This window comes from Rhinoraja longicauda, chromosome 36 (assembly GCF_053455715.1).
Source record: "Rhinoraja longicauda isolate Sanriku21f chromosome 36, sRhiLon1.1, whole genome shotgun sequence".
In the NCBI taxonomy this organism is placed as follows: Eukaryota; Metazoa; Chordata; class Chondrichthyes; order Rajiformes; family Arhynchobatidae; genus Rhinoraja; species Rhinoraja longicauda.
Window position 1 is genome coordinate 1812845 of NC_135988.1, and position 26396 is coordinate 1839240.

Consider the following 26396-nt stretch of genomic DNA (forward strand, 5'->3'; position numbering starts at 1 on the left):
GGGGAGAGGGCAGGGAGAGGGCAGGGGTAGGGGGGAGAGGGCAGGGGGAGAGGGGAGAGGGCAGGGGGAGAGGGCAGGGGAGAGGGCAGGGGGAGAGGGCAGGGAGAGGGGGCAGGGGGAGGGGGCAGGGGGAGGGGGCAGGGGAGAGGGCAGGGGGAGAGGGCAGGGGGAGAGGGCAGGGGGAGAGGGCAGGGGAGGGGGCAGGGGGAGGGGGCAGGGGGAGAGGGCAGGGGAGAGGGCAGGGGGAGAGGGCAGGGGGAGGGGGAGAGGGCAGGGGGAGAGGGCAGGGGGAGAGGGCAGGGGGAGGGGGCAGGGGGAGAGGGCAGGGGGAGAGGGGAGAGGGCAGGGGGAGAGGGCAGGGGGAGAGGGCAGGGGAGAGGGCAGGGGAGAGGGCAGGGGGAGGGGGGAGAGGGCAGGGGGAGAGGGCAGGGGGACAGGGGTGGCGGGGCAACTAGACCGGCCATAATCGGACGGGGCAGCAGACACGATGGGCCGAATGGCCACATTCTGCTCCTACAGTATGCCGTAAGAACGTGAAGCCCTGAGATACGGGCTGTCACCACAGGGAACAACTCGCCCAACCCTGGACATTGCACAGAGCCTGGTCTGTGTGTACAGGGGTGTGTGTGTGTACAGGGTGTGTGTACAGGGGTGTGTGTACAGGGGTGTGTGTACAGGGGTGGGTGTGTACAGGGGCGTGTGTGTACAGGGGCTTGTGTGTACAGGGGTGTGTGTGTACAGGGGTGTGTGTGTGTGTACAGGGGTGTGTGTGTACAGGGGTGTGTGTGTGTGTACAGGGGTGTGTGTGTACAGGGGTGTGTGTGTACAGGGGGGTGTGTGTGTGTACAGGGGTGTGTGTGTACAGGGGTGTGTGTGTGTGTACAGGGGTGTGTGTGTACAGGGGTGTGTGTGTGTACAGGGGTGTGTGTGTACAGGGGTGTGTGTGTACAGGGGTGTGTGTGTGTGTGTACAGGGGTGTGTGTGTACAGGGTGTGTGTGTGTACAGGGGTGTGTGTGTACAGGGGTGTGTGTGTGTGTGTACAGGGGTGTGTGTGTACAGGGGTGTGTGTGTACAGGGGTGTGTGTGTGTACAGGGGTGTGTGTGTGTGTACAGGGGTGTGTGTGTACAGGGGTGTGTGTGTACAGGGGTGTGTGTGTACAGGGGTGTGTGTGTACAGGGGTGTGTGTGTGTACAGGGGTGTGTGTGTGTACAGGGGTGTGTGTGTACAGGGGTGTGTGTGTACAGGGGTGTGTGTGTACAGGGGTGTGTGTGTACAGGGGGGTGTGTGTACAGGGGTGTGTGTGTGTACAGGGGTGTGTGTACAGGGGGTGTGTGTGTACAGGGGTGTGTGTACAGGGGTGTGTGTACAGGGGTGTGTGTGTGTGTACAGGGGTGTGTGTGTACAAGGGGGTGTGTGTGTACAGGGGTGTGTGTGTACTGGGGGGTGTGTGTGTACAGGGGTGTGTGTGTACAGGGTGTGTGTGTACAGGGGTGTGTGTACAGGGTGGTGTGTGTACAGGGTGTGTGTACAGGTGTGTGTGTACAGGAGTGGGTGTGTACAGGGTGTGTGTGTACAGGTGTGTGTGCACAGGAGTGGGTGTGTACAGGGGTGGGTGTGTACAGGGGTGTGTGTACAGGGGTGTGTGTGTGTGTACAGGGGTGTGTGTACATGGGGGTGTGTGTGTACAGGGGGGTGTGTGTACAGGTGTGTGTGTGCAGGGGTGTGTGTGTACAGGGGTGTGTGTGTGTGTACAGGGGTGTGTGTGTACAGGGGTGTGTGTGTACAGGTGTGTGTGTGTACAGGGGTGTGTGTGTGTGTACAGGGGTGTGTGTGTACAGGGTGTGTGTGTACAGGGTGTGTGTGTACAGGGGTGTGTGTACAGGGGTGTGTGTGTGTGTACAGGGGTGTGTGTGTACAGGGGTGTGTGTGTACAGGGGTGTGTGTGTACAGGGGTGTGTGTGTACAGGGTGTGTGTGTACAGGGGTGTGTGTGTGTACAGGGGTGTGTGTGTGTACAGGGGTGTGTGTGTACAGGGGTGTGTGTGTACAGGGGTGTGTGTGTACAGGGGTGTGTGTGTACAGGGGTGTGTGTGTACAGGGGGGTGTGTGTATAGGGGTGTGTGTGTGTGTACAGGGGTGTGTGTACAGGGGGTGTGTGTGTACAGGGGTGTGTGTACAGGGGTGTGTGTGTGTGTACAGGGGTGTGTGTGTACAAGGGTGTGTGTGTGTACAGGGGTGTGTGTGTACTGGGGGGTGTGTGTGTACAGGGGTGTGTGTGTACAGGGTGTGTGTGTACAGGGGTGTGTGTACAGGGTGGTGTGTGTACAGGGTGTGTGTACAGGTGTGTGTGTACAGGAGTGGGTGTGTACAGGTGTGTGTGTACAGGAGTGGGTGTGTACAGGGATGGGTGTGTACAGGGGTGGGTGTGTACAGGGGTGTGTGTACAGGGGTGTGTGTGTGTGTACAGGGGTGTGTGTACATGGGGGTGTGTGTGTACAGGGGGGTGTGTATACAGGTGTGTGTGTGCAGGGGTGTGTGTGTACAGGGGTGTGTGTGTACAGGGGTGTGTGTGTACAGGTGTGTGTGTGTACAGGGGTGTGTGTGTGTGTACAGGGGTGTGTGTGTACAGGGTGTGTGTACAGGGTGTGTGTGTACAGGGGTGTGTGTACAGGGGTGTGTGTGTGTGTATCTGCACAGGTGTGTACTTATGTGTACCTCCACAGGTGTGTACCTGTGTATACCTGCGGCGGTGTGTACCTGCACAGGTGTGTGCTTGTGTGTCCCTGCACAGGTGTGTACCTGTGTTTACCTGGGGCGGTGTGTACCTGCACAGGTGTGTGTCTGTGTGTACCTGCACAGTTGTGCACCTGTGTCTACCTGCACGGGTGTGTACCTGTGTCTACCTGCACAGGTGTGTACCTGTGTCTACCTGCACAGGTGTGTATCTGTGTCTACCTGCACAGGTGTGTACTTGTGTGTACCTGCACAGGTGTGTACCTGGGTGTACCTGCACAGGTGTGTACCTGCACAGGTGTGTACCTGCACAGGTGTGTACCTGCACAGGTGTGTACCTGTGTGTACCTGCACAGGTGTGTGCCTGGGGCTCCCAAGTGTTGCCGTGTCTGATGGTCGTTGTGTTTCCAGACAACCTGGACTCGGACGGGAGCGTGTACGAGACGTACGGGGAGGAGGAGGCGAGTGCGGCGGGTGGCACGGACTCTCCGCAGGTGCTGCCCGCCCCCTCCCTCACCCTCACCCACATCTGCGGCCTCCTCTGGCGTAAACAGTGGCTGGGACGGTGGAGCCGGCAGCTCGTGCTCATCAAAGGCCAGCGGCTGCTGGTGGGTATCACCCCCTCACCATCCCACCCCCCCCGCCCCACCCCTCCCACCCCTCCCACCACCCCTCCCACCCCTCCCACTCCTCCCACCCCCACTCCCTCACCCTCCCACCCCCCACCCTCACCCCCCACCCCTCCCACCCCCCCCACCCCCCCCACCCCTCCCACCCCCCCACCCCCAACCCCTCACCCCCCACCCAGGGTCTAACTCCCCCCTCTCTCCCGCAGTGCTACAGGTGCCTTGTGGACGGGTTGCCGCTGTTGGACGTGAGCCTGGCGGGGGCACGTGCCGCCTACAAGTTCAAGCGGGGCCGTCGGGTGGAGCACGAGCTGAGGGTGACGGGCACTGCCCACGGCAGCCTGGTACTGGGCCTACACACCCAGCAACAGGCCCACGACTGGCTGAAGGTTTGCAGGTGTTAGCACCAGACACTCACTCAGTTACAGATCGCCGGGTCACCCACCCCCCCACCCCCCACCCTGTCACCTCCCCACCCCCTCACCCCCCACCCCCCAACCCCCACCCGCCCACCCTGTCACCCCCCACCCCTCCACCCTGTCACCCCCCCACCCTCTCACCACTCACCCCCCCACCCTCTCACCCCCCCACCCTCTCACCCCCCACCCCCTCACCCCTCATCCCCCACCCCCGCACCCCCTCACCCCTCACCTCCCCCCCCCCACCCCCCCACCTCCCACCCCTCACCCTCCCACCCCTCACCCCCCCACCCCTCACCCCCCCACCCCTCACCCCTCACCCCCCACCCTCTCACCCCTCACCCGCCCACCCCACCCTCTCACCCCCCACCCCCCACCCCTCACCCCCACCCCCTCACCCTCTCACCCCCCACCCCCCACCCCTCACCCCCCCACCCCCTCACCCTCTCACCCCCCACCCCTCACCCCCCCACCCCCCCACCCTCTCACCCCTCACCCGCCCACCCCCTCACCCCCTCACCCTCTCACCCCCCACCCTCATCCCCCTCACCCCTCATTCCACAACCCCCCCTCACCCCGTTGGCAGGGCAGGATTTCACCTTCACCCCCTCGCCCCTCTCTGCATGGCGGGCTGCACCACTTGTCTCCCCTCGCTGAAGGTTTGGGTGGGGTGTGTGGGTGGGGTGGGTGTGTGGGTGGGGTGTGTGGGTGGGGTGTGTGGGTGGGTGTGTGGGTGGGGTGTGTGGGTGGGGTGTGTGGGTGTGTAGGTGGGTGTGTGGGTGGGGTGGGTGTGTGTGCGTGGGCTGTGTGGGTTGGTGGGGTGGGTGGGTGGAGGGTGTGTGTGGGTGGGGTGGGTGTGTGGGTGGGTGGGATGGGTGGGTGTGTGGGTGTGTGAGTGTGTGGGTGGGGTGGGTGTGTGGGTGGGGTGGGTGTGTGTGGGTGTGTGGGGTGGGTGGGTGTGTGAGTGTGTGGGTGGGGTGGGTGTGTGGGTGGGGTGGGTGTGTGTGGGGTGGGTGGGGTGGGTGTGTGTGGGTGTGTGGGGTGGGTGTGTGTGGGTGTGTGGGGTGGGTGGGTGTGTGAGTGTGTGGGTGGGGTGGGTGTGCGTGGGTGTGTGGGTGGGGTGGGTGTGTGGGTGGGGTGGGTGTGTGGGTGGGGTGGGTGTGTGGGTGGGGTGGGTGTGTGGGTGGGGTGGGTGTGTGGGTGGGGTGGGTGGGTGTGTAGGTGGGGTGGGTGGGTGTGTGGGTGGGGTGGGTGTGCGTGGGTGTGTGGGTGGGGTGGGTGTGTGGGTGGGGTGGGTGTGCGTGGGTGTGTGGGTGAGGTGGGTGTGTGGGGTGTGTGGGTGGGGTGTGTGGGTGGGGTGGGTGTGTGGGTGGGGTGTGTGGGTGGGGTGAGTGTGTGTGGGTGGGGTGGGTGTGTGGGGTGGGTGTGTGTGTGGGTGGGGTGGGTGTGTGGGTGGGGTGGGTGTGTGGGTGGGGTGGGTGGGTGTGTGGGTGGGGTGGGTGTGTGGGTGGGGTGGGTGTGTGGGGTGGGTGTGTGTGTGGGGTGGGTGGGTGTGTGGGTGGGGTGGGTGTGTGGGTGGGGTGGGTGTGTGGGTGGGGTGGGTGTGTGGGTGGGGTGAGTGTGTGTGGGTGGGGTGGGTGTGTGGGGTGGGTGTGTGTGTGGGGTGGGTGGGTGTGTGGGTGGGGTGGGTGTGTGGGTGGGGTGTGTGGGTGTGTGGGTGGGTGTGTGGGTGGGGTGGGTGTGTGGGGTGGGTGGGTGTGTGGCTGTGTGAGTGTGTGGGTGGGGTGGGTGTGTGGGTGAGGTGAGTGTGTGTGTGGGGTGGGTGGGGTGGGTGTGTGTGGGTGGGTGGGGTGAGTGGGTGTGTGGGTGAATGTGTGGGTGTGTGGGTGTGTGGGTGTGTGTGGGTGGGTGGGGTGGGTGGGTGTGTGGGTGTGTGAGTGTGTGGGTGGGGTGGGTGTGTGGGTGGGGTGTGTGGGTGTGTGGGTGGGTGTGTGGGTGGGTGTGTGGGTGGAGTGTGTGTGTGGTTGGGGTGGGCTGTGTGGGGTGGGTGGGGTGGGTGAATGTGTGGGTGTGTGGGTGGGGTGGGTGTGTGGGTGGGTGTGTGGGTGAATGTGTGGGTGTGTGGGTGTGGGTGGGGTGGGTGGGGTGGGTGGGTGTGTGGCTGTGTGAGTGTGTGGGTGTGTGGGTGAGGTGAGTGTGTGTGTGGGGTGGGTGGGGTGGGTGTGTGTGGGTGGGTGGGGTGAGTGGGTGTGTGGGTGTGTGGGTGAATGTGTGGGTGTGTGGGTGTGTGTGGGTGGGTGGGGTGGGTGGGTGTGTGGGTGTGTGAGTGGGTGGGGTGGGTGTGTGTGGGTGGTGTGGGTGGGTGTGGGTGTGTGGGTGAATGTGTGGGTGTGTGTGTGTGGGTGGGGTGGGTGGGTGTGTGAGTGTGTGAGTGTGTGGGTGGGGTGGGTGTGTGTGGGTGGGGTGTGTGGGTGTGTGGGGTGGGTGTGCGTGGGTGTGTGGGTGGGGTGGGTGTGTGGGGTGGGTGGGTGGGGTGGGTGTGTGGGGTGGGTGGGTGGGTGTGTGGGGTGGGTGGGTGGGCGTGGGTGTGTGTGTGGGTGTGTGGGTGTGTGTGGGTGGGGTGGGTGTGTGTGGGTGGGGTGGGTGTGTGGGTGGGGTGTGTGGGTGTGTGGGGTGGGTGTGCGTGTGTGTGTGTGTGGGTGGGGTGGGTGTGTGGGGTGGGTGGGTGGGTGTGTGTGGTGGGTGGGTGGGTGTGTGGGTGGGGTGGGTGTGCGTGGGTGTGCGTGGGTGGGTGTGTGGGTGTGTGGGTGGGTGTGTGTGGGTGGGGTGGGTGTGTGTGCGTGGGCTGTGTGGGTTGGTGGGGTGGGTGTGGGTGGGGTGGGTGTGCGTGGGCTGTGTGGAGGTGGGTGTGTGTGTGGGTGTGTGTGGGTGGGGTGGGTGTGCGTGGGCTGTGTGGGGGTGCTGGGCGTGGCGAGGGGCACTGCCATGGTGTACGGTGCCCGGGGGGGTGGGGGGGTGCGGTCAGTGTGACTCTCCTGTGTTGCCCGTGTTCAGGTCATGGAGGATGTGAGCAGCTCCGGACACCACAGACCCACCCGTGGGCACTGGCCAAAGGCAGCGGGCAGAGGCACGGAACCTGCCCGCAACAAGGTACGCTTGCCCGCGGCCCACCCCGGCTGGGGGGGGGGGGTGGGGTCTATGGTCATAGTGGGGGGGGGGGGATATGTGGCCGGTCACTGGTACCGGGGGGGGGTGTGGTGGGGTCACGGGTGGGGGTGGGGATGTGTAATCCAGTGGGGAGGGGAGGAGCACGGGGGGGGGGGGAAGAGCCGGGGGGAGGAGCACGGGGGGGTGGGGGGTTGTGTGGCCGGTGACTGGTACGGGGGGGGGCTCACCGGTGGGGTTGGGGGTGGGGATGTGTAACCCAGTGTGCAGTGGCAATGTATTCCACATGTGTGCAGTGGCAATGTATTCCACATGCGTGTGCGCGGGACGTGTGCAGGGGTGGGCACACAGTGTGATGACGAGGGGTCATGTGTCCGGTGGGGTTGGGGGCCACAAAGGGCAATGGGAGGATGGGGGGTGGGGTGGGGTGGGGAGGGGTGGGGGTTGTGTGACTGAGACACTGATGTCATTGGGCGTGGTGGCCACAACAACACCAGGGGTCTCTCCCACGCCACCCCCCCCCCCCCCCCAGAGGGGTGACCCAGGTTACAGCGGGCAGCTCTGCACATTCCTGCTGTGGACACTTGGCATCAGGGTCTGGACCCACCCATGCCACCGAGATGCCCCAGCCTCTGCTTCCCATCTCCTGCATCAAAACAACCATCAGCTGCACGGTTCCTTGAAGGTGGAGTCGCAGGTAGATACGGTGGTCAAAAATGCTTTTGGCACATTGGCCTTCATCGGTCAGAGTATTGGGGTATAGATGATGGGAGGTCATGTTGCAGTTGTATAAGACGTTGGTGAGGCCGCACTTAGAATATTGTGTTCAGTTCTGGGCACCATGTTATAGGAAAGATATTGTCAATCTTGAAAGGGTTCAGAGACGATTTACGAGGATGTTGCCAGGACTAGAGGGTGTGAGCTACAGGGAGAGGTTGAGCAGGCTGGGTCTCTATTCCATGGAGCGCAGGAGGATGAGGGGAGATCTTATTGAGGTGTGTAAATCATGAGAGGAATAGATCGGGTAGATGCACAAAGTCTCTTGCCCAGAGTAGGGGAATCGAGGACCAGAGGACATGGGTTCAAGGTGAAGGGGAAAAGATTTAATAGGAATCTGAGGGGTAACTTTCTCACACAGAGGGTGGTGGGTGTATGGAACGAGCTGCCAGAGGAGGTAGTTGAGGCTGGGACTATCCCAACGTGTGGGACAGGTTTGGAGGGATATGGACCAAGTGCAGGCTGGTGGGACGAGTGTAGCTGGGACATTGTTGGCTGGCGTGGGCAAGATGGGCAGAAGGGCCTGTTTCCACGCTGTATCACTCTATGACTCTAACCCAATCTGCAGCTGCCGCATGGTGCAGCAGGTAGAGCCGCTGCCTCACAGCGCCAGAGACTCAGGTTCAATCCTCACCTCGGCTGCCGCCTGTGTGGAGTGTGCACGTTCTCCCTGTGACCAGGTGGGCTTCCTCCGGGTGCTCCGGTTTCCTCCCACATCTCAAATACGTCTGGGTTTGTGGGTTAATTGGCCCTCGGTAAATTACCCGCTGGTGTGTAGGGAGTGGAGGAGAAAGTGGGATAACATAGAACTGGTGTGTGAATTGTCGGCGTGGACTCGATGGGCCGAAGGGCCTGTTTCTATGCTGTACCTCCCCCTCCTGCCTTTGTGCCCCCCTGCGCCCCACCTGGACTTGCACCACCCCATCCCCTTCCACCTGTATTCCTTTCTCTGGCCAAGCGTTCCAGGCACTCAACCCCCTCTGTGTGACAGGAACTAGCCCCGTGCCAAGGATGCCAACTGTCCCGTATTAGCCGGGACATTCTGTATTTTAGGTTAAGTTGGTTTGTCCCGTATGGGAACGCCCTTGTCCCGTATTAGGCCCGGGGGCGCTGTAGGCCCGGACACTAGGCCTGGACAATGTAGACCCGGACACTGTAGGTCCGGACAATGTAGGGCTATACACTGTAGGTCCGGATGGACAGTGTAGGCCCGGATGGACAGTGTAGGCCCGGACAGTGTAGGCCCGGACAGTGTAGACCTGGACAGTGTAGGCCCAGACAGTGTAGACCCGGACGCTGTAGGCCCGGACAGTGTAGGCCCGGACAGTGTAGGCCCGTGCAGTGTAGGCCCGGACAGTGTAGGCCCGGACAGTGTAGGCCCGGACAGTGTAGGCCCGGACACTGTACGCCTGGACAGTGTAGGCCCAGACGCTGTAGGCCCGGACAGTGTAGGTCCGGACACTGTAAGTCCCCACAGTTTAGGTCCCGACATTCTAGGTTTCTGACATTTTAGCTCTGGACAGTCTAGGTTGGGAGGCCCGGGCACTGCCTAACGGAGATTGCATAGCAACCCGCCTCCCCGCCCGGGCGGCCGCCATTGGTGGAGCGGGAGCACGTGGCCGCTGGCTGGGTGAGGTTACGTGGGGCGCGGGGCGGTGACATCACCCTTTGTCCCGTATTCGGGAGCGAGGATGTTGGCACCCCTACTAATACGGGACAAGGGCGGTCCCGTACGGGACAAACTAATTTAGCCCCAAAAGACGGGATGTCCCGGCTAATACGGGACGGTTGGCAACCCTAGTCCTCACCAGTTCTTGGGCTCCCAATGTCTGTGCCGAACATGATGCCAAATTCATTTAATCTCATCTGCCTGGACATGATCCATATCCCTCCATTCACTGCATATCCATGTGACTATCTAAAAGCCTCTTAAACGCCACTATCGTATCTGCCTCCACCACCAGGCCCCCACCGCCCTGTGTAATAAAAATAACTTGACCCGTAATCTCCTTCACACTTCCCCCCCCGCTCCCCTTGCAGTCGTGCCCTCTAAGCTCATGAGGTCATAAGGGATAGGAGTATAATTAGGCCATTCGGCCCATCAAATCTACTTTGCATTCAATCATGGCTGATCTATCCCTCCCACCTAACCCCGTTCTCCTGCCTTCTTCCCATAACCCCTGACACCCGCACCAATCAAGAATCTATCTATCTATCTCTGCCTTAAAAATATCCACTGACGAACTCCACAGCCGTCTGTGGCAAAGAATCCCACAGATTCACCACCCTCTGGCTAAAGTAATTCCTCCTCATTGCCTTCCTAGAAGAACGTCCTTTAATTCTGAGGCTGTGCCCTCTGGTCCCAGACTCTCCCACTAGTGGAACCATCCTCTCCACATCCACTCCATCCGGGCCAGCTCTTTCGTCGGACATTTCCACCCTGGGGAAAAAGGGAAGCGGGGGAATGAAACAGAGGTGACGTTGGATGTGTAAGTGTGCTGGTGGCTAGCACAGAGTCGGTGGGCCGAAGGGCCTGTTTCCGTGCTGGGTGACTCTGCGACTTGCACTGATTCATTGGTGAGGAGGAATTAATGGATTGGAGGGGCAGACAGTGAGGGGTGGGGAAGCCACAGGGTCACACCTAGGGGTTGCCAACTTCCTCACTCCCAAATAAGGGACAAAAGTTGACGTCTCCGCTCCGCGCCCCACGTGACCTCACCCAGCCAGCGGCCACGTGCTCCCGCTCCACCAACGGCGGCCGCCCGGGTCGGGAGGCGGTTTGGTAAGCAACCTCCGTTAGGCGATGCCCGGGCCTCCGGACCTACACTGTCCAGGCCTACAACAGCTCCCAGGCCTACAGCATCTGGGCCTACAGTGTCAGGGCATACAGCAGCCGCCAGGCCTACAGTGTCCGGGCCTACAGTGTCTGGGCCTACAGTGTCAGGGCCTACATTTTCCGGGCCTACAGCGGCCCCCCGGCCTACAGTGTCCGGGCGTACAGTGTCCGGGCCCACATTGTCGGGGCCCACAGTATCTGGGGCCTACAGTGTCGGGGCCTACAGTGTCCGGACCTATAGCAGCCCCCGGGCCTACAGTGTCCGGGCCTACAGAGTCCGGGCCTACAGTGTCCGGGCCTACAGTGTCCGGGCCTACAGTGCCCCGAGGCCTAATACGGGACAAGGTCGGTCCCGTACGGGACAAACCAATTTAGCTCAATATATGGGAAGTCCCGGCTAATACGGGACAGTTGGCGACCCTAGTCACGGCCCCACACACCGGTTTACAAATTCTTACTGGCCCCAACTTGCCCCAGGCACATTAGATAACTAGAATAAATATGCAGTAAGCAGCAGCAATCAGCAGCAGTAGCAGCAGCAATCAGCAGCAGTAGCAGCAGCAATCAGCAGCAGTATCAGCAGCAATCAGCAGCAGTAGCAGCAGCAATCAGCAGCAGTAGCAGCAGCAATCAGCAGCAGTAGCAGCAGCAATCAGCAGCAGTAGCAGTAGCAGCAGCAATCAGCAGCAGTAGCAGCAGCAATCAGCAGTAGCAGCAGCAATCAGCAGTAGCAGCAGCAATCAGCAGCAGCAATCAGCAGTAGCAGCAGCAATCAGCAGTAGCAGCAGCAATCAGCAGTAGCAGCAGCAATCAGCAGTAGCAGCAGCAATCAGCAGTAGCAGCAGCAATCAGCAGTAGCAGCAGCAATCAGCAGTAGCAGCAGCAATCAGCAGTAGCAGCAGCAATCAGCAGTAGCAGCAGCAATCAGCAGTAGCAGCAGCAATCAGCAGCAAGCAGCAGTAGCAGCAGCAAGCAGCAGCAGTAGCAAGCAGCAGCAAGCAGCACCAAGCTGTGTTGCTTGGGAAGTAGTGTGTGGGGATTGTGTGGGGATAGTAAGGAGTAAGACCTGTGTGATCTCCCGGACTAGTTTCGATCACCTAGCTTGGGGTCGGAGAGGAATTTCCCGGATTTTTTCCCAAATTGGCCTGGGTTTTTTATCCGGTTTTTCGCCTCTCCCAGGAGATCACTCAGTTCTTTTGGGTGGGCGGTTGGAGCGTTTGGAGTAGCGGCCGGGCGGTAGGTTTAGTAACCGAGCACGGGGCTTTGTTTGGAGAGTATGACTGCCAGGGCAGTTTTTTGTTCTGGGTGTCGGATGTGGGGAATCTGGGAGTCTGATAGTCTTCCAGACATCCACATCTGCGCCAGGTGTGACGAGATGGGGCTCCTAAGGGACCGTATTAGGAACCTGGAGCGGCAGATTGATGACCTCCGTCTGATCAGGGAGAGTGAGGAGGTTATAGATAGGAGTTACAGAGAGGTGGTCACTCCTAGACCACGGGAGGTAGACAAGTGGGTCACTGTTAGGGGGGGCAAGGAACAGAGGCAGGGACTAGGGAGTACCCCGGTGGCTGTACCCCTTGGAAATAAGTACTCCTGTTTAAGTACTGTTGGGGGGGACAGCCTACCTGGGGGCAACGACGGTGCCCGGGCCTCTGGCAAGGAGTCCGGCCCTGTTGCTCAGAAGGGTAGGGAAAGGAAGAGGAGAGCAGTAGTAATAGGGGACTCTATAGTGAGGGGGTCAGATAGGCGTTTCTGTGGACGCAGTCGGGAGACCCGGATGGTGGTTTGCCTCCCTGGTGCCGGTGTCCGGGATGTGTCTGAGCGTGTCCAGGATATCCTGAAAGGGGAGGGAGAGGAGCCAGAGGTCGTGGTACATATAGGTACCAACAATATAGGTAGGATAAGGGAAGAGGTCCTGAAAGGAGAATTCAGGGGGCTAGGAAGAGAGTTAAAAAAAAGGACTTCCAAAGTAATAATCTCAGGCTTACTGCCTGTGCCACGCGATAGTGAGAATAGGAATGGAGTGAGGTGGAGGATAAATACTTGGCTGAGGAACTGGTGCAGGGAGCAGGGATTCAAGTTTCTGGATCATTGGGACCTCTTCTGGGGGAAGTATGACCTGTACAAAAAGGACGGGTTGCATCTGAACCCGAGGGGAACCAATATCCTGGCGGGGAGATTTGCTAAAATAACTGCGGAGACTTTAAACTAGTACGGTTGCTAGGAGCATTGTAAGAAAGGTGGATGAGCTTAGAGCCTGGATTGACATCTGGAAGTATGATGTTGTGGCGATCAGTGAAACATGGTTGCAGGAGGGTTGCGATTGGCAATTAAATATTCCAGGATTTCATTGTTTCAGATGTGATAGAATCGGAGGGGCAAGAGGTGGGGGTGTTGCATTGCTTGTCAGGGAGGATATCACAGCAGTGCTTTGGCAGGACAGACTAGAAGGCTCGATTAAGGAGGCTGTTTGGGTGGAACTCAGAAATGAGAAAGGTTTAGCAACACTTATAGGGGTGTATTATAGACCGCCAAATAGGGAACGAGAATTGGAAGAGCAAATATGTAAGGAGATAGCAGATATTAGTAGTAAGCACAGAGTGGTGATTGTGGGTGATTTCAATTTTCCGTATATAGACTGGGAATCACATTCTGTTAAAGGGCTGGATGGTTTGGAGTTTGTAAAATGTGTGCAGGATAGTTTTTTGCAGCAATACGTAGAGGTGCCTACCAGAGAAGGGGCAGTGTTGGACCTCCTGTTAGGAAATGAGATGGGTCAGGTGACGGAGGTATGTGTTGGGGAGCACTTTGGGTCTAGTGATCATAATGCCATTAGTTTCAATATCATTATGGAGAAGGTCAAATCTGGACCAAGGGTTGAGATTTTGGATTGGAGAAAGGCTAATTTTGAGGAGATGAGAAAGGATTTAAAAGGAGTGAAATGGAAATTGTTGTTTTATGAAAAGGATATAATAGAGAAATGGAGGATATTTAAAGGTGAAATTTTGAGAGTACAGAGTCTTTATGTCCCTGTTCGGTGGAAAGGAAAGAATAATAATTTGAAAGAGCCGTGGTTTTCCAGGGAAATTGGACACTTGGTTCGGAAAAAGAGGGAGATATACAATAAATATAAGCGGCAGGGAGTAAATGAGGTTCTTGAGGAATATAAAGAATGTAAAAGGAATCTTAAAAAGGAAATTAGAAAAGCGAAAAAAAGATATGAGGCTGCTTTGGCAAGTAATGTAAAAGTAAACCCCAAGGGGTTCTACAGATATGTCAATAGCAAAAGGATAGTGAGGGATAAAATTGGTCCATTAGAGAGTCAGAGTGGACAGCTATGTGCTGAGCCGGAAGAAATGGGGGAGATATTAAACAATTTCTTTTCTTCGGTATTTACCGAGGAGAAGGATATTGAATTATGTGAGGTAAGCGAAACAAGTAGAGTAGTGATGGAAATTAGGAGGATTAAAGAAGAGGAGGTACGGACACTTTTGAAGAATATAAAAGTGGATAAGTCTCCAGGTCCTGATAGGATATTCCCTAGGACATTGAGGGAAGTTAGTGCAGAAATAGCAGGGGCTATGACGGAAATATTTCAAACGTCATTAGAAACAGGGATGGTGCCGGAAGATTGGCGCATTGCGCATGTTGTGCCTTTGTTTAAAAAAGGTTCTAAAAGTAAACCTAGCAATTATAGACCTATTAGTTTGACGTCTGTGGTGGGAAAATTAATGGAAAAGATACTTAGGGACAATATATATAATTATTTGGATAATCAAGGCCTGATTAGAAACAGTCAACATGGATTTGTGCCTGGAAGGTCATGTTTGACTAATCTTCTTGAATTTTTTGAAGAGGTTACCAGGGAAATTGATAAGGGCAAGGCTGTGGATGTTGTCTATATGGACTTCAGTAAGGCATTTGACAAGGTTCCACATGGAAGGTTGATTAAGAAGGTATTAATAGTGAGGTTGCAAGATGGATTCAACAATGGCTGAATGGGAGATACCAGAGGGTAACGGTTGACAATTGTATGTCAGGTTGGAGGCCAGTGTCTAGTGGAGTACCCCAATGATCTGGATGATGGTGTGGCAAATTGGATTAGTAAATATGCAGATGATACTAAGATAGGTGGAGTAGTTGATAGTGAGGTAGATTTTCAAAGTCTACAGAGAGACTTGGGCCTTTTGGAAGGGTGGGCTGAAAGATGGCAGATGGAGTTTAATGCTGATAAGTGTGAGGTGCTGCATTTTGGTAGGACAAATCAAAATAGGACGTACAGGGTAAATGGTAGGGAATTGAGGAATGCAGTGGAACAGAGGGATCTGGGAATAACTGTGCATTGTTCCCTGAAGGTGGAATCTCATGTGGATAGGGTGGTGAAGAAGGCGTTTGGTATGCTTGCCTTTATAAATCAGAGCATCGAGTATAGAAGTTGGGATGTAATGTTGAAATTGTACAGGGCATTGGTGAGGCCGAATCTGGAGTATGGTGTGCAGTTCTGGTCGCCAAATTATAGGAAGGATGTCGACAAAATGGAGAGGGTACAGAGGAGATTTACTAGAATGTTGCCTGGGTTTCAGCACTTAGGCTGCAGAGAGAGGTTGAACAGGTTGGGTCTTTATTCTTTGGAGCGTAGAAGGTTGAGGGGGGACTTGATAGAGGTTTTTTAAATTTTGAGAGGGACGGACAGAGTTGACGTGGGTAGGCTTTTCCCTTTGAGAGTGGGGAAGATTCCAACAAGGGGACATAGCTTCAGAATTGAGGGACAAAGGTTTAGGGGTAACATGAGGGGGAACTTCTTTACTCAGAGGGTTGTGGCTGTATGGAATGGGCTTCCGGTGGAAGTGGTGGAGGCTGGCTCGATTTTATTATTTAAGAGTAAATTGGATAGGTATATGGATAGGAGGGGATTGGAGGGTTATGGTCTGAGTGCAGGTAGATGAGACTAGGTCAGGGAGAGTGGTCGGCGTGGACTGGTAGGGCCGAACAGGCCTGTTTCCATGCTGTAGTTGTTATGTTATATATGTTAAGTTCTCAGACTATGATAGTGGAAAAGTATGCAGCGCATTAGTATTGCAAGTCCACAGTGTGTTTTGTGTTGTTTAGAAATACAGTGCAGAAACAGGCCCTTCGGCCCAACGAATCAGCACCGACCAACCCCACACACTAACACTATCCTACACACACTATGGACAATTTACACTTATACCAAGCCAATTAACCTACAAACCTGCTCGTCTTTGGAGTGTGGGAGGAAACCGAAGATCGCGGAGAAAACCCACGCAGGTCACGGGGAGAACGTACAAACTCCGTACAGTACAGCACCCGTAGTCGGGATGGAACCCGGGTCTCCGGCGCTGCAAGCGCTGTAAGTAAGGCGGGAACTCTACCGCTGCGCCACCAGGCCGCCCTTGTTGCTGAGGTAGGGTTGTGGTTAGGGTTGAACAGGATGTTTCAAGAGCCAAATGGTTCTAAAGAAGGGTCTCGAGCTGAAACATCCAGAGATGCTGCCTGACCCACTGAGTGACTCCGGCACTGTGTGTCTATCGTTGATTCAAGACCCTGGTGGTTACTGGGCAGAAGCTGTTCTTGAAGCTGGAGGTGGCGGTTGTCAGGCACCTTGTTCCCCATGAGATGTGGTGTGGTCACAGTGATGTTATCTGCCTCCTTGGGGCAGTGTCTCCTGCAGATCCCTTCAGTGGTGGAGAGGTCAGTGTAGCTGGGTTATGTGGGCTGGCACGGGCAGGTTGGGCTGAAGGGCCTGTACCTCCCTGATTCTGAGCCCCATCCCTGCTGCAAAGAGGGGCAGAGTGAGCTGCCTTCCCCACAAGCTCGAGGTAGACACACAACGCTGGAGTAACTCAGCGGGCCAGGCAGCATCTCAGGAGGGAAGGAATGGGTGACGTTTCAGGTCAAGACCCTTCTTCAGACTGATGTCAGAGGGGGGGGTACAAAGTCCTGTCCGGTGAGTTACTGCTGTGTGTCCTTCACTGCAGGCAGTGCTGAGGGCCACACGGAGCCTGGAGTCACACATGGGAGAGATGGTCATGTCACGGAGCACAGACATCCACAGTGCAGGTGAGTCCGTGCCACACGCACACACACACACGCTCACACACACACACACGCACAGGGACACGCACAGGGACACACACACAGACGCGCACACAGACGCACACGCGGGCAGTTTTTGGTCTCCTAATTTGAGGAAGGACTTCCTTGCTATTGAGGCAGTGCAGCGTAGGTTCACCAGGTTAATCCCCGGGATGGCGGGACTGTCATGTGAGGAAAGATTGGACAGACTGGGCTTGTAGTCACTGGAGTTTAGAAGGATGAGAGACGTATAAAATTATAAAAGGACTGGACAAGCTAGATGCAGGAAAAATGTTCCCAATGTTGGGGCGAGTCTAAGAATAAAAGGGAGGCCGTTTAAAACTGAGGTGAGAAATAACGTTTTCACCCGGAGAGTTGTGAATTTGTGGAATTCTCTGCCACAGAGGGCAGTGAAGGCCAATTCACTGGATGAATTTAAAAGAGAGTTCAATAGAGCTCTAGGAGCTGGTGGAATCAACGGACGTACAGGTATGTAGGTTAATTGGCTGGGTAAATGTAAAAATTGTCCCTAGTGGGTGTAGGATAGTGTTAATGTACGGGGATCGCTGGGCGGCACGGACTTGGTGGGCCGAAAAGGCCTGTTTCCGGCTGTATATATATGATATGATATGATGATATGATATGGGGAGAAGGCAGGCACGGGTTACTGATTGTGGATGATCAGCCATGATCACAATGAATGGCGGTGCTGGTTCGAAGGGCCAAATGGCCTCCTCCTGCACCAATTTTCTATAGTACTCTATGGGCACATGGACGCACGCACACACACACACGCACACACATACACGGTCATACACACGCAAAGATACGCACACAGACACACACGCACACACTCACACACGGACACACATACACGGTCATACACACGCAAAGATACGCACATAGACACGGAGACACCTCACAGGAACTGCAAGAACTGCTGACCACTGATCCCTCTGACATTCTGCAGCCATAAGCATGAGGCTTTTACATTGACAATGGATGTGCCAGAAACGCAGGGACATGGATCATGTGTAGGCAGAGGACGTTAGTCTACCTTGGCATCATGTTCAGCACGGGCATTGTGGGCTGCACGGCTAATCTCTGTGCTGTACAACTCTCCTTTTTTATAAACAAAATAAATGTAATCAATTATTGCAATAATATATTCAATATAAAACATTACCAAACAGACCCACCACCATAATACAAAATCACCCAACTATCTAATCGAATATTGTTAAATGTTGCACTCTTAAACAATGATATCCCCATCCTTATTAAGGATACGTTCCACCCCCCGCGGCGCCCAGCGGTCCCGGAAATCCCCCAGGGTGCCCATGGACAGTGTGTGGTCCTTCTCTAACGCCACCCGGGCACGGACTGAACCCCACAAAAGGGGCAGGCAGCCGGCTTGGGCAGAGACCTCTTCCGTCTGGGGGCACAACTCTATCTCCTGTGTTAATGCACTTTGTACCGCAGCCTCTGAGACACAGTGCGCAGAGCACAGGCCAAGCTAGAGTCCACAGACGCATTGGTGATCATTGTCCAATGTTCTACAGATTCAGGATCAGTTCCTGTGGATTGGAGGGTCGCTAATGTTGTCCCACTTTTCAAGAAAGGAGGGAGAGAGAAAGCAGGGAATTACAGACCAGTTAGCCTGACATCAGTGGTGGGGAAGATGCTGGAGTCAATTATTAAAGGTGTAATAGCCGAGCATTTGGATAGTAGTAACAGGATCGGTCCAAGTCAGCATGGATTTACGAAGGGGAAATCATGCTTGACTAATCTTCTGGAATTTTTTGAGGATGTAACAAGTAAAATGGACAGGGGAGAGCCAGTGGATGTGGTGTACCTGGACTTCCAGAAAGCCTTTGATAAGGTCCCACACGGGAGATTAGTGGCCAAAATTGGAGCACATGGTATTGGGGGTAGGGTACTGACATGGATAGAAAATTGGTTGGCAGACAGAAAACAAAGAGTAGGGATTAACGGGTCCCTTTCAGAATGGCAGGCAGTGACTAGTGGGGTACCGCAAAGCTCGGTGCTGGGACTGCAGTTATTTACAATATACATTAATGATTTAAATGAAGGAATTAAAAGTACCATTAGCAAATTTGCAGATGATACAAAGCTGGGTGGTAGTGTGAATTGTGAGGAAGATGCTATGAGGTTGCAGGGTGACTTGGACAGGTTGTGTGAGTGGGCGGATGCATGGCAGATGCAGTTTAATGTGGATAAGTGTGAGGTTATCCACTTTGTTGGTAAGAATAGGAAGGCAGATTATTATCTGAATGGTGTCAAGTTAGGAAAAGGGGACGTACAACGAGATCTGGGTGTCCTAGTGCATCAGTCACTGAAAGTTAGCATGCAGGTACAGCAGGCAGTGAAGAAAATTACAGATATTAGTAGTAAGCACAGAGTAGTGATTGTGGGTGATTTCAATTTTCCGTATATAGACTGGGAATCACATTCTGTTAAAGGGCTGGATGGTTTGGAGTTTGTAAAATGTGTGCAGGATAGTTTTTTGCAGCAATATGTAGAGGTACCTACCAGAGAAGGGGCAGTGTTGGACCTCCTGTTAGGAAATGAGACGGGTCAGGTGATGGAGGTATGTGTTGAGGAGCACTTTGGGTCTAGTGATCATAATGCCATTAGTTTCAATATAATTATGGAGAAGGTCAAATCTGGACCAAGGGTTGAGATTTTGGATTGGAGAAAGGCTAATTTTGAGGAGATAAGAAAGGATTTAAAAGGAGTGAAATGGAAATTGTTGTTTTATGAAAAGGATATAATAGAGAAATGGAGGATATTTAAAGGTGAAATTTTGAGAGTACAGAGTCTTTATGTCCCTGTTCGGTGGAAAGGAAAGAATAATAATTTGAAAGAGCCGTGGTTTTCCAGGGAAATTGGACACTTGGTTCGGAAAAAGAGGGAGATATACAATAAATATAAGCGGCAGGGAGTAAATGAGGTTCTTGAGGAATATAAAGAATGTAAAAGGAATCTTAAGAAGGAAATTAGAAAAGCGAAAAAAAGATATGAAGCTGCTTTGGCAAGTAATGTAAAAGTAAACCCCAAGGGGTTCTACAGATATGTCAATAGCAAAAGGATAGTGAGGGATAAAATTGGTCCATTAGAGAGTCAGAGTGGACAGCTATGTGCTGAGCCGGAAGAAATGGGGGAGATATTAAACAATTTCTTTTCTTCGGTATTCACCGAGGAGAAGGATATTGAATTATGTGAGGTAAGCGAAACAAGTAGAGCAGTGATGGAAATTATGAGGATTAAAGAAGAGGAGGTACGGACACTTTTGAAAAATATAAAAGTGGATAATTCTCCAGGTCCTGATAGGATATTCCCTAGGACATTGAGGGAAGTTAGTGCAGAAATAGCAGGGGCTATGACGGAAATATTTCAAACGTCATTAGAAACGGGGATGGTGCCGGAAGATTGGCGCATTGCGCATGTTGTGCCTTTGTTTAAAAAAGGTTCTAAAAGTAAACCTAGCAATTATAGACCTGTTAGTTTGACGTCTGTGGTGGGAAAATTAATGGAAAAGATACTTAGGGACAATATATATAATTATTTGGATAAACAAGGCCTGATTAGAAACAGTCAACATGGATTTGTGCCTGGAAGGTCATGTTTGACTAATCTTCTTGAATTTTTTGAAGAGGTTACCAGGGAAATTGATAAGGGCAAGGCTGTGGATGTTGTCTATATGGACTTCAGTAAGGCATTTGACAAGGTTCCACATGGAAGGTTGATTAAGAAGGTTAAATCGTTGGGTATTAATAGTGAGGTTGCAAGATGGATTCAACAATGGTTGAATGGGAGATACCAGAGGGTAATGGTTGACAATTGTATGTCAGGTTGGAGGCCAGTGTCTAGTGGAGTACCCCAAGGATCTGTGTTGGGTCCACTGTTGTTTGTCATTTACATTAATGATCTGGATGATGGTGTGGCAAATTGGATTAGTAAGTATGCAGATGATACTAAGATAGGTGGTGTAGTTAATAATGAAGTAGAGTTTCAAAGTCTACAGAGAGACTTGGGCCTTTTGGAAGGGTGGGCTGAAAGATGGCAGATGGAGTTTAATGCTGATAAGTGTGAGGTGCTGCATTTTGGTAGGACAAATCAAAATAGGACGTAAAGGGTAAATGGTAGGGAATTGAGGAATGCAGTGGAACAGAGGGATCTGGGAATAACTGTGCATTGTTCCCTGAAGGTGGAATCTCATGTAGATAGGGTGGTGAAGAAGGCGTTTGGTATGCTTGCCTTTATAAATCAGAGCATCGAGTATAGAAGTTGGGATGTAATGTTAAAATTGTACAGGGCATTGGTGAGGCCGAATCTGGAGTATGGTGTGCAGTTCTGGTCGCCAAATTATAGGAAGGATGTCGACAAAATGGAGAGGGTACAGAGGAGATTTACTAGAATGTTGCCTGGGTTTCAGCACTTAGGCTACAGAGAGAAGTTGAACAGGTTGGGTCTTTATTCTTTGGAGCGTAGAAGGTTGAGGGGGGACTTGATAGAGGTTTTAAAAATTTTGAGAGGGACGGACAGAGTTGACGTGGGTAGGCTTTTCCCTTTGAGAGTGGGGAAGATTCCAACAAGGGGACATAGCTTCAGAATTGAGGGACAAAAGTTTAGGGGTAACATGAGGGGTAACTTCTTTACTCAGAGGGTGGTGGCTGCATGGAATGGGCTTCCGGTGGAAGTGGTGGAGGCAGGCTCGATTTTATTATTTAAGAGTAAATTGGATAGGTATATGGATAGGAGGGGATTGGAGGGTTATGGTCTGAGTGCAGGTAGATGAGACTAGGTCAGAGAGAATGGTCGGCGTGGACTGGTAGGGCCGAACGGGCCTGTTTCCGTGCTGTAGTTGTTATATGGTTATATATGGTTATATGGTTATATGGCATGTTGGCCATTAGAGGAGTTGAGAGGAGAGGAGTTGTGTATAGGAGCAAAGAGGTCCTTCTGCAGTTGTACAGGGCCCTGGTGAGACCACACCTGGAGTACTGTGTGCAGTTTTGGTCTCCAAATTTGAGGAAGGATATTCTTGCTATTGAGGGAGTGCACCGTAGTTTCACTAGGTTAATTCCCGGAATGGCGGGACTGTCGTATGAGAAAAGACTGGAGCGACTGGGTTTGTATACACTGGAATTTAGAAGGTTGAGCGGAGTTTTTATATAACCATATAAAATTATTAAAGGATTGGACACGCTAGATGCAGGAAACATGTTCCCGATTTTGGGGGAGTCCTGAACCAGGGGCCACAGTTTAAGAATAAGGGGTAGGCCATTTAGAACTGAGATGAGGAAAAACTTTTCACACAGAGAGTTGTGAATCTGTGGAATTCTCTGCCTCAGAAGGCAGTGGAGGCCAATTCACTGTATGCATTCAAGAGAGAGCTAGATAGAGCTCTAGGGGCTAGTGGAATCAAGGGGTATGGGGAGAAGGCAGGCACGGGTTACTGATTGTGGATGATCAGCTGTGATCACAATGAATGGCGGTTCTGGCTCGACGGGCCGAATGGCCTCCTCCTGCACCTATCGTCTATTGTGTGCGTGTGCGTGTGTGTGTGCGTGTGCGTATGCGTGTGTGATTGCTGGGGCTGTGCTCCATGTTGCTGCCTCTCCTCTCTAGGGTCGCTGTCTGTAGGGTCACCAACTTCCTCACTCCCAAAGGGTGGCGTCACCGCCCCGCGCCCCACGTGACCTCACCCAGCCAGCGGCCACGTGCTCCCGGCCCGGGCGGCCGTCATTGGTGGAGCGGGAGCACATGGCTGCTGGCTGGGTGAGGTCACGTGGGGCGCGGGGCGGTGATGTCGCCCTTTGTCCCTTGTTTGGGAGTGAGGAAGTTGGCAACCCTACTAATATGGGACAAGGGCGGTCCCGTACGGGACAAATTAATTTAACCCAAAATACGGGATGTCCCGGCTAATATGGGACAGTTGACAACCCTGTGTGGAGTTTGCACCTTGCCCCTGTCACCGTGTGTGTGCGTGTGCGTGTGCGCGTGTGTCTCACTGTGTTCCACGGTGCTACCTGTGCTCTCCAGGGTCGCTGCCTGTGTGGCGTTTGCACGTTGCCCCTGTATCCGTGTCCGTGGGTGTGTGTGCGTGTGCGGTGCGTGTGTGTGTGCGTGTGCGTGTATCTCACTGTGTTCCACGGTGCTACCTGTGCTCTCCAGGTTTGCTGCGTGTGCAGGTGAGGGGCTGCTGGCAGAGGGTGAGGTGCCAGCTGGAGGGGCCACTGCTGCTGATGTACGGTGGTCCTGGAGGCAGCGAGACGCTGCAACACTCCGTCGACCTGCGAGGCTGCACGCTGCGGGCACAACAATGCAGCCTGAGCATCGCCCGCCAGGGCAGGGAGCTGGCACTGCTGCAGGTAGGGAGACCCACTGCGGGGGGGGGGGGGGGACGAGAGGGAGGAGTGTGTGTAGGGGTGTGTGTGAGGGGGTGTGTAAGGGGGTGTGTAGGGGTGTGTGTAGGGGTGTGTGTGCGTAGGGGTGTGTGTGTGTGTGTGTGCGTAGGGGTGTGTGTAGGGGTGTGCGTGTGTGCGTGCGTGTGTATGTGTGGAGGTGTGTGTGTGTGTGTGTGTGTGTGTGTGTGTGTGTGTGTGTGCGTGTGCATGCGTGTGTGTGTGTGTGTGCGTGTATGTGTGTGCATGCGTGTGTGTATGGGAGTATGTGTGCGTGTAGGGTGTGCATGTGTGTGTGTGTGTAGGGGTGCATGTGCATGTGTGTGTGTGTAGGGGTGTGTGTGTAGGGGTGTGTGTGTAGGGGTGTGTGTGTGTGTGTGTGTGTGTGTGTAGGGGTGTGTGTGTGTGTGTGTGTGTGTGTGTGTGCGTGTGTGTGCGTGTGTGTGCGTGTGTGTGTGCGTGTGTGTGTGTGTGTGTGTGTAGGGGTGTGTGTGTGCGTGCGTGCGTGTGCGTGTGTGCGCGTGCGTGTGTGCGTGTGTGTGTGTGCGTGTGTGCGTGTGTGTGCGTGTGCGTGCGTGTGTGTGCGTGTGTGTGCGTGTGTGTGTGTGCGTGTGTGTGTGTGTGTGCGTGTGTGCGTAGGGGGGTGAAGTGAATCAACCAGGTGAGGAGCTGGCCCTTCAGACACGGGCACAGGGGCTGCAACCTCTCCCGCCCCGTACACGCGTGGATCACGGTCTCCTCCTCTCTGACCCTGTGCCTGGCGGCTGGCCAGCCCCTGAACCAACCAATATCTGTGAAGCAAGAAGCCCAAGATGGACACAAAATGCTGGAGTAACTCAGCGGGTCAGGCAGCATCTGTAGAGAGAAGGGATGGGCAATGTTTTGGGTCGAGACCCTTCTTCAGACAAGAAATATCTGTTACATGCCAGGACACTCTCCTCCCCAGCCCCCCAATGTAGTGTGGGGGGGGACTATTATAGAGGGGGGTAGGAGGGAGACGAGTCGGGGAGGCGAGAGGCGGACTGGGGGGGCTTAGGGGGAGACGGGGGTGGAGTGAGGGGGGGTGAGACAGCTGGGTGAAGGGGCCAAGCGGGGGTGAGAAATGGACTGGGGGGAGTTTAGGGGGGGACGGGGACGGGGGTGGGGTGGGGAGGGGGGGGACGGCTGGGGGAGATGGGCCGGGGGGGGGAGAGATGGACTGGGGGGGTTTAGGGGGAGACGGGTCGGGGGGGGGGGAGGTGGATGGGGGGGGTTTAGGGGGAGTGTCGGTTGGTTTTGGGGGGTATGTGTTCTGCACGGGGTCACAGGGTCGCCTGTCCCCACCCACAGGCCGTCTCGCCAGAGGAGAGGGGGCGCTGGCTGCGGCTGCTCTCGGCAGCGGGTGGAGCTGATGCAGACCCGGACCCCGACCCAGACCACGCCTACGAGGACCCGTGCCCTGCAACCGGAGCGCAGAACAGTGCCGGCAACGGACCCATCAGGTCAGGCAGACCCCCCACCGCTGCAGCCCCCCCCACCACCGCAGCCCCACCACCGCAGCCCCACCATTGCAGTGCCCCCCCACCGCAACCCCACCATTGCAGTGCCACCCCACCGCAGCCCCACCATTGCAGTGCCCCCCCCACCGCAACCCCACCATTGCAGTGTCCCCCCACCGCAGCCCCACCATTGCAGTGTCCCCCCACCGCAGCCCCACCGCAGCCCCACCATTGCAGTGCCCCCCCACCACAGCCCCACCATTGCAGTGCCCCCCACCGCAACCCCACCATTGCAGTGCCCCCCCACCGCAGCCCCACCATTGCAGTGCCCCCCCCCCACCGCAACCCCACCATTGCAGTGTCCCCCCACCGCAGCCCCACCATTGCAGTGTCCCCCCACCGCAGCCCCACCGCAGCCCCACCATTGCAGTGCCCCCCCACCACAGCCCCACCATTGCAGTGCCCCCCCCACCGCAACCCCACCATTGCAGTGCCCCCCATCGCAGCCCCACCATTGCAGTGCCCCCCACCGCAGCCCCACCATTGCAGTGCCCCCCCATCGCAGCCCCACCATTGCAGTGCCCCCCCCCCACTGCCCCAGGTCCACACCGTCGCTGCTCCACCATCGCATCCGACAATAAAGTATCATCCATCCATCTCACCGCCATGGCCCACACTGCAGCACTGAGCCACCGTTCCCCCGTTGCCAGGACCAGAGGGTGTGAGCTACAGGGAGAGGCTGAGCAGGCTGGGTCTCTATTCCATGGAGCGCAGGAGGATGAGGAGTGATCTTATAGAGGTGCACAGAATCATGAGAGGAGTAGATCGCGTAGACGCACAGAGTCTCTCGCCCAGAGTAGGGGAATCGAGGACCAGAGGACATAGGTTTACGGTGAAGGCGAATAGATTTAATAGGAATCTGAGGGGTAACTTTTTCACACAGAGGGTGGTGGGTGTATGGAACAAGCTGCCAGAGGAGGTAGTTGAGGCTGGGACTATCCCAACGTTTAAGAAACAGTTAGACAGGTATGTGGATAGGACAAGTTTGGAGGGATATGGACCAAACGCAGGCAGGTGGGACTAGTGTAGCTGGGGCATGTTGGCCGGTGTAGGCAAGTTGGGCCTGTTTCCACGCTGTATCACTCTATGACTCTAGGAGAGTCTGGGTCTGTTCTCTGGAGTGGAGGAGGTTAGGAGCAAATATGATTGAGGTATGGATGATCATTCAGTGTGTAGATAGGATAGAGCTGCTTGTAGATGGACACAGAGTGCTGGAGTAACTCAGCGGCTCAGGCAGCATCTCTGAAGAGAAGGGATGGGTGACGTCTCGGGTCAGAACCCTTCTTCAGATTATACACCGACCAGTAATGTCACCCATCCCTTTACTCCAGAGATGCTGCGTGACCCGCTGAGCTACTCCAGCACTTTGTGTCTATCTTTGGTGTAAACCAGCGCCTGCAGTTCCTTCCTCCACGCAGAGCTGTAGGTAACGCATCATCACAGCAGATCCAGATAACACCAGGCGATGTGGATTCAGGGTGGGGACGACGACATTCAGAGGGGAACCTTCTTCACCCCTGGATTAGAGTGCTGGAGGGGGGGGGGGGGGGGGGGGGGAGCCACTGAGGGTGTTTAGTGTGGACATGAAGTCTTGGTTTGTTCGGGCACAGAGGGTTACAAGCCTGGTGTAGGGAGATGGGGTTTACACAGTAGGGTGGACACTGGTCACGCTGGGACCACTCTAGTGCTCAACGTGGCTGTGGTGCAAACACTTCCTTTGATCGGGGGTGGGGGGGGAGGACCGCTGCTCCACCTGCCCCTCCCTCCATCACTC

General features: G+C 55.2%; 1 protein-coding gene across 1 annotated transcript in view; it reads left to right on the top strand.

Annotated features, from left to right (window-relative positions):
* LOC144610249 (actin filament-associated protein 1-like 2) overlaps positions 1-26396 on the top strand; it is a 46384-nt gene that overhangs the window by 7717 nt on the left and 12271 nt on the right. Inside the window, exons 2-7 of the mRNA XM_078428841.1 lie at positions 3146-3342; positions 3570-3749; positions 6834-6929; positions 16557-16638; positions 22855-23051; positions 24414-24565. Coding sequence (XP_078284967.1) covers positions 3146-3342; positions 3570-3749; positions 6834-6929; positions 16557-16638; positions 22855-23051; positions 24414-24565 — 904 coding nt within the window. The remainder of the gene's footprint in view (positions 1-3145; positions 3343-3569; positions 3750-6833; positions 6930-16556; positions 16639-22854; positions 23052-24413; positions 24566-26396) is intronic.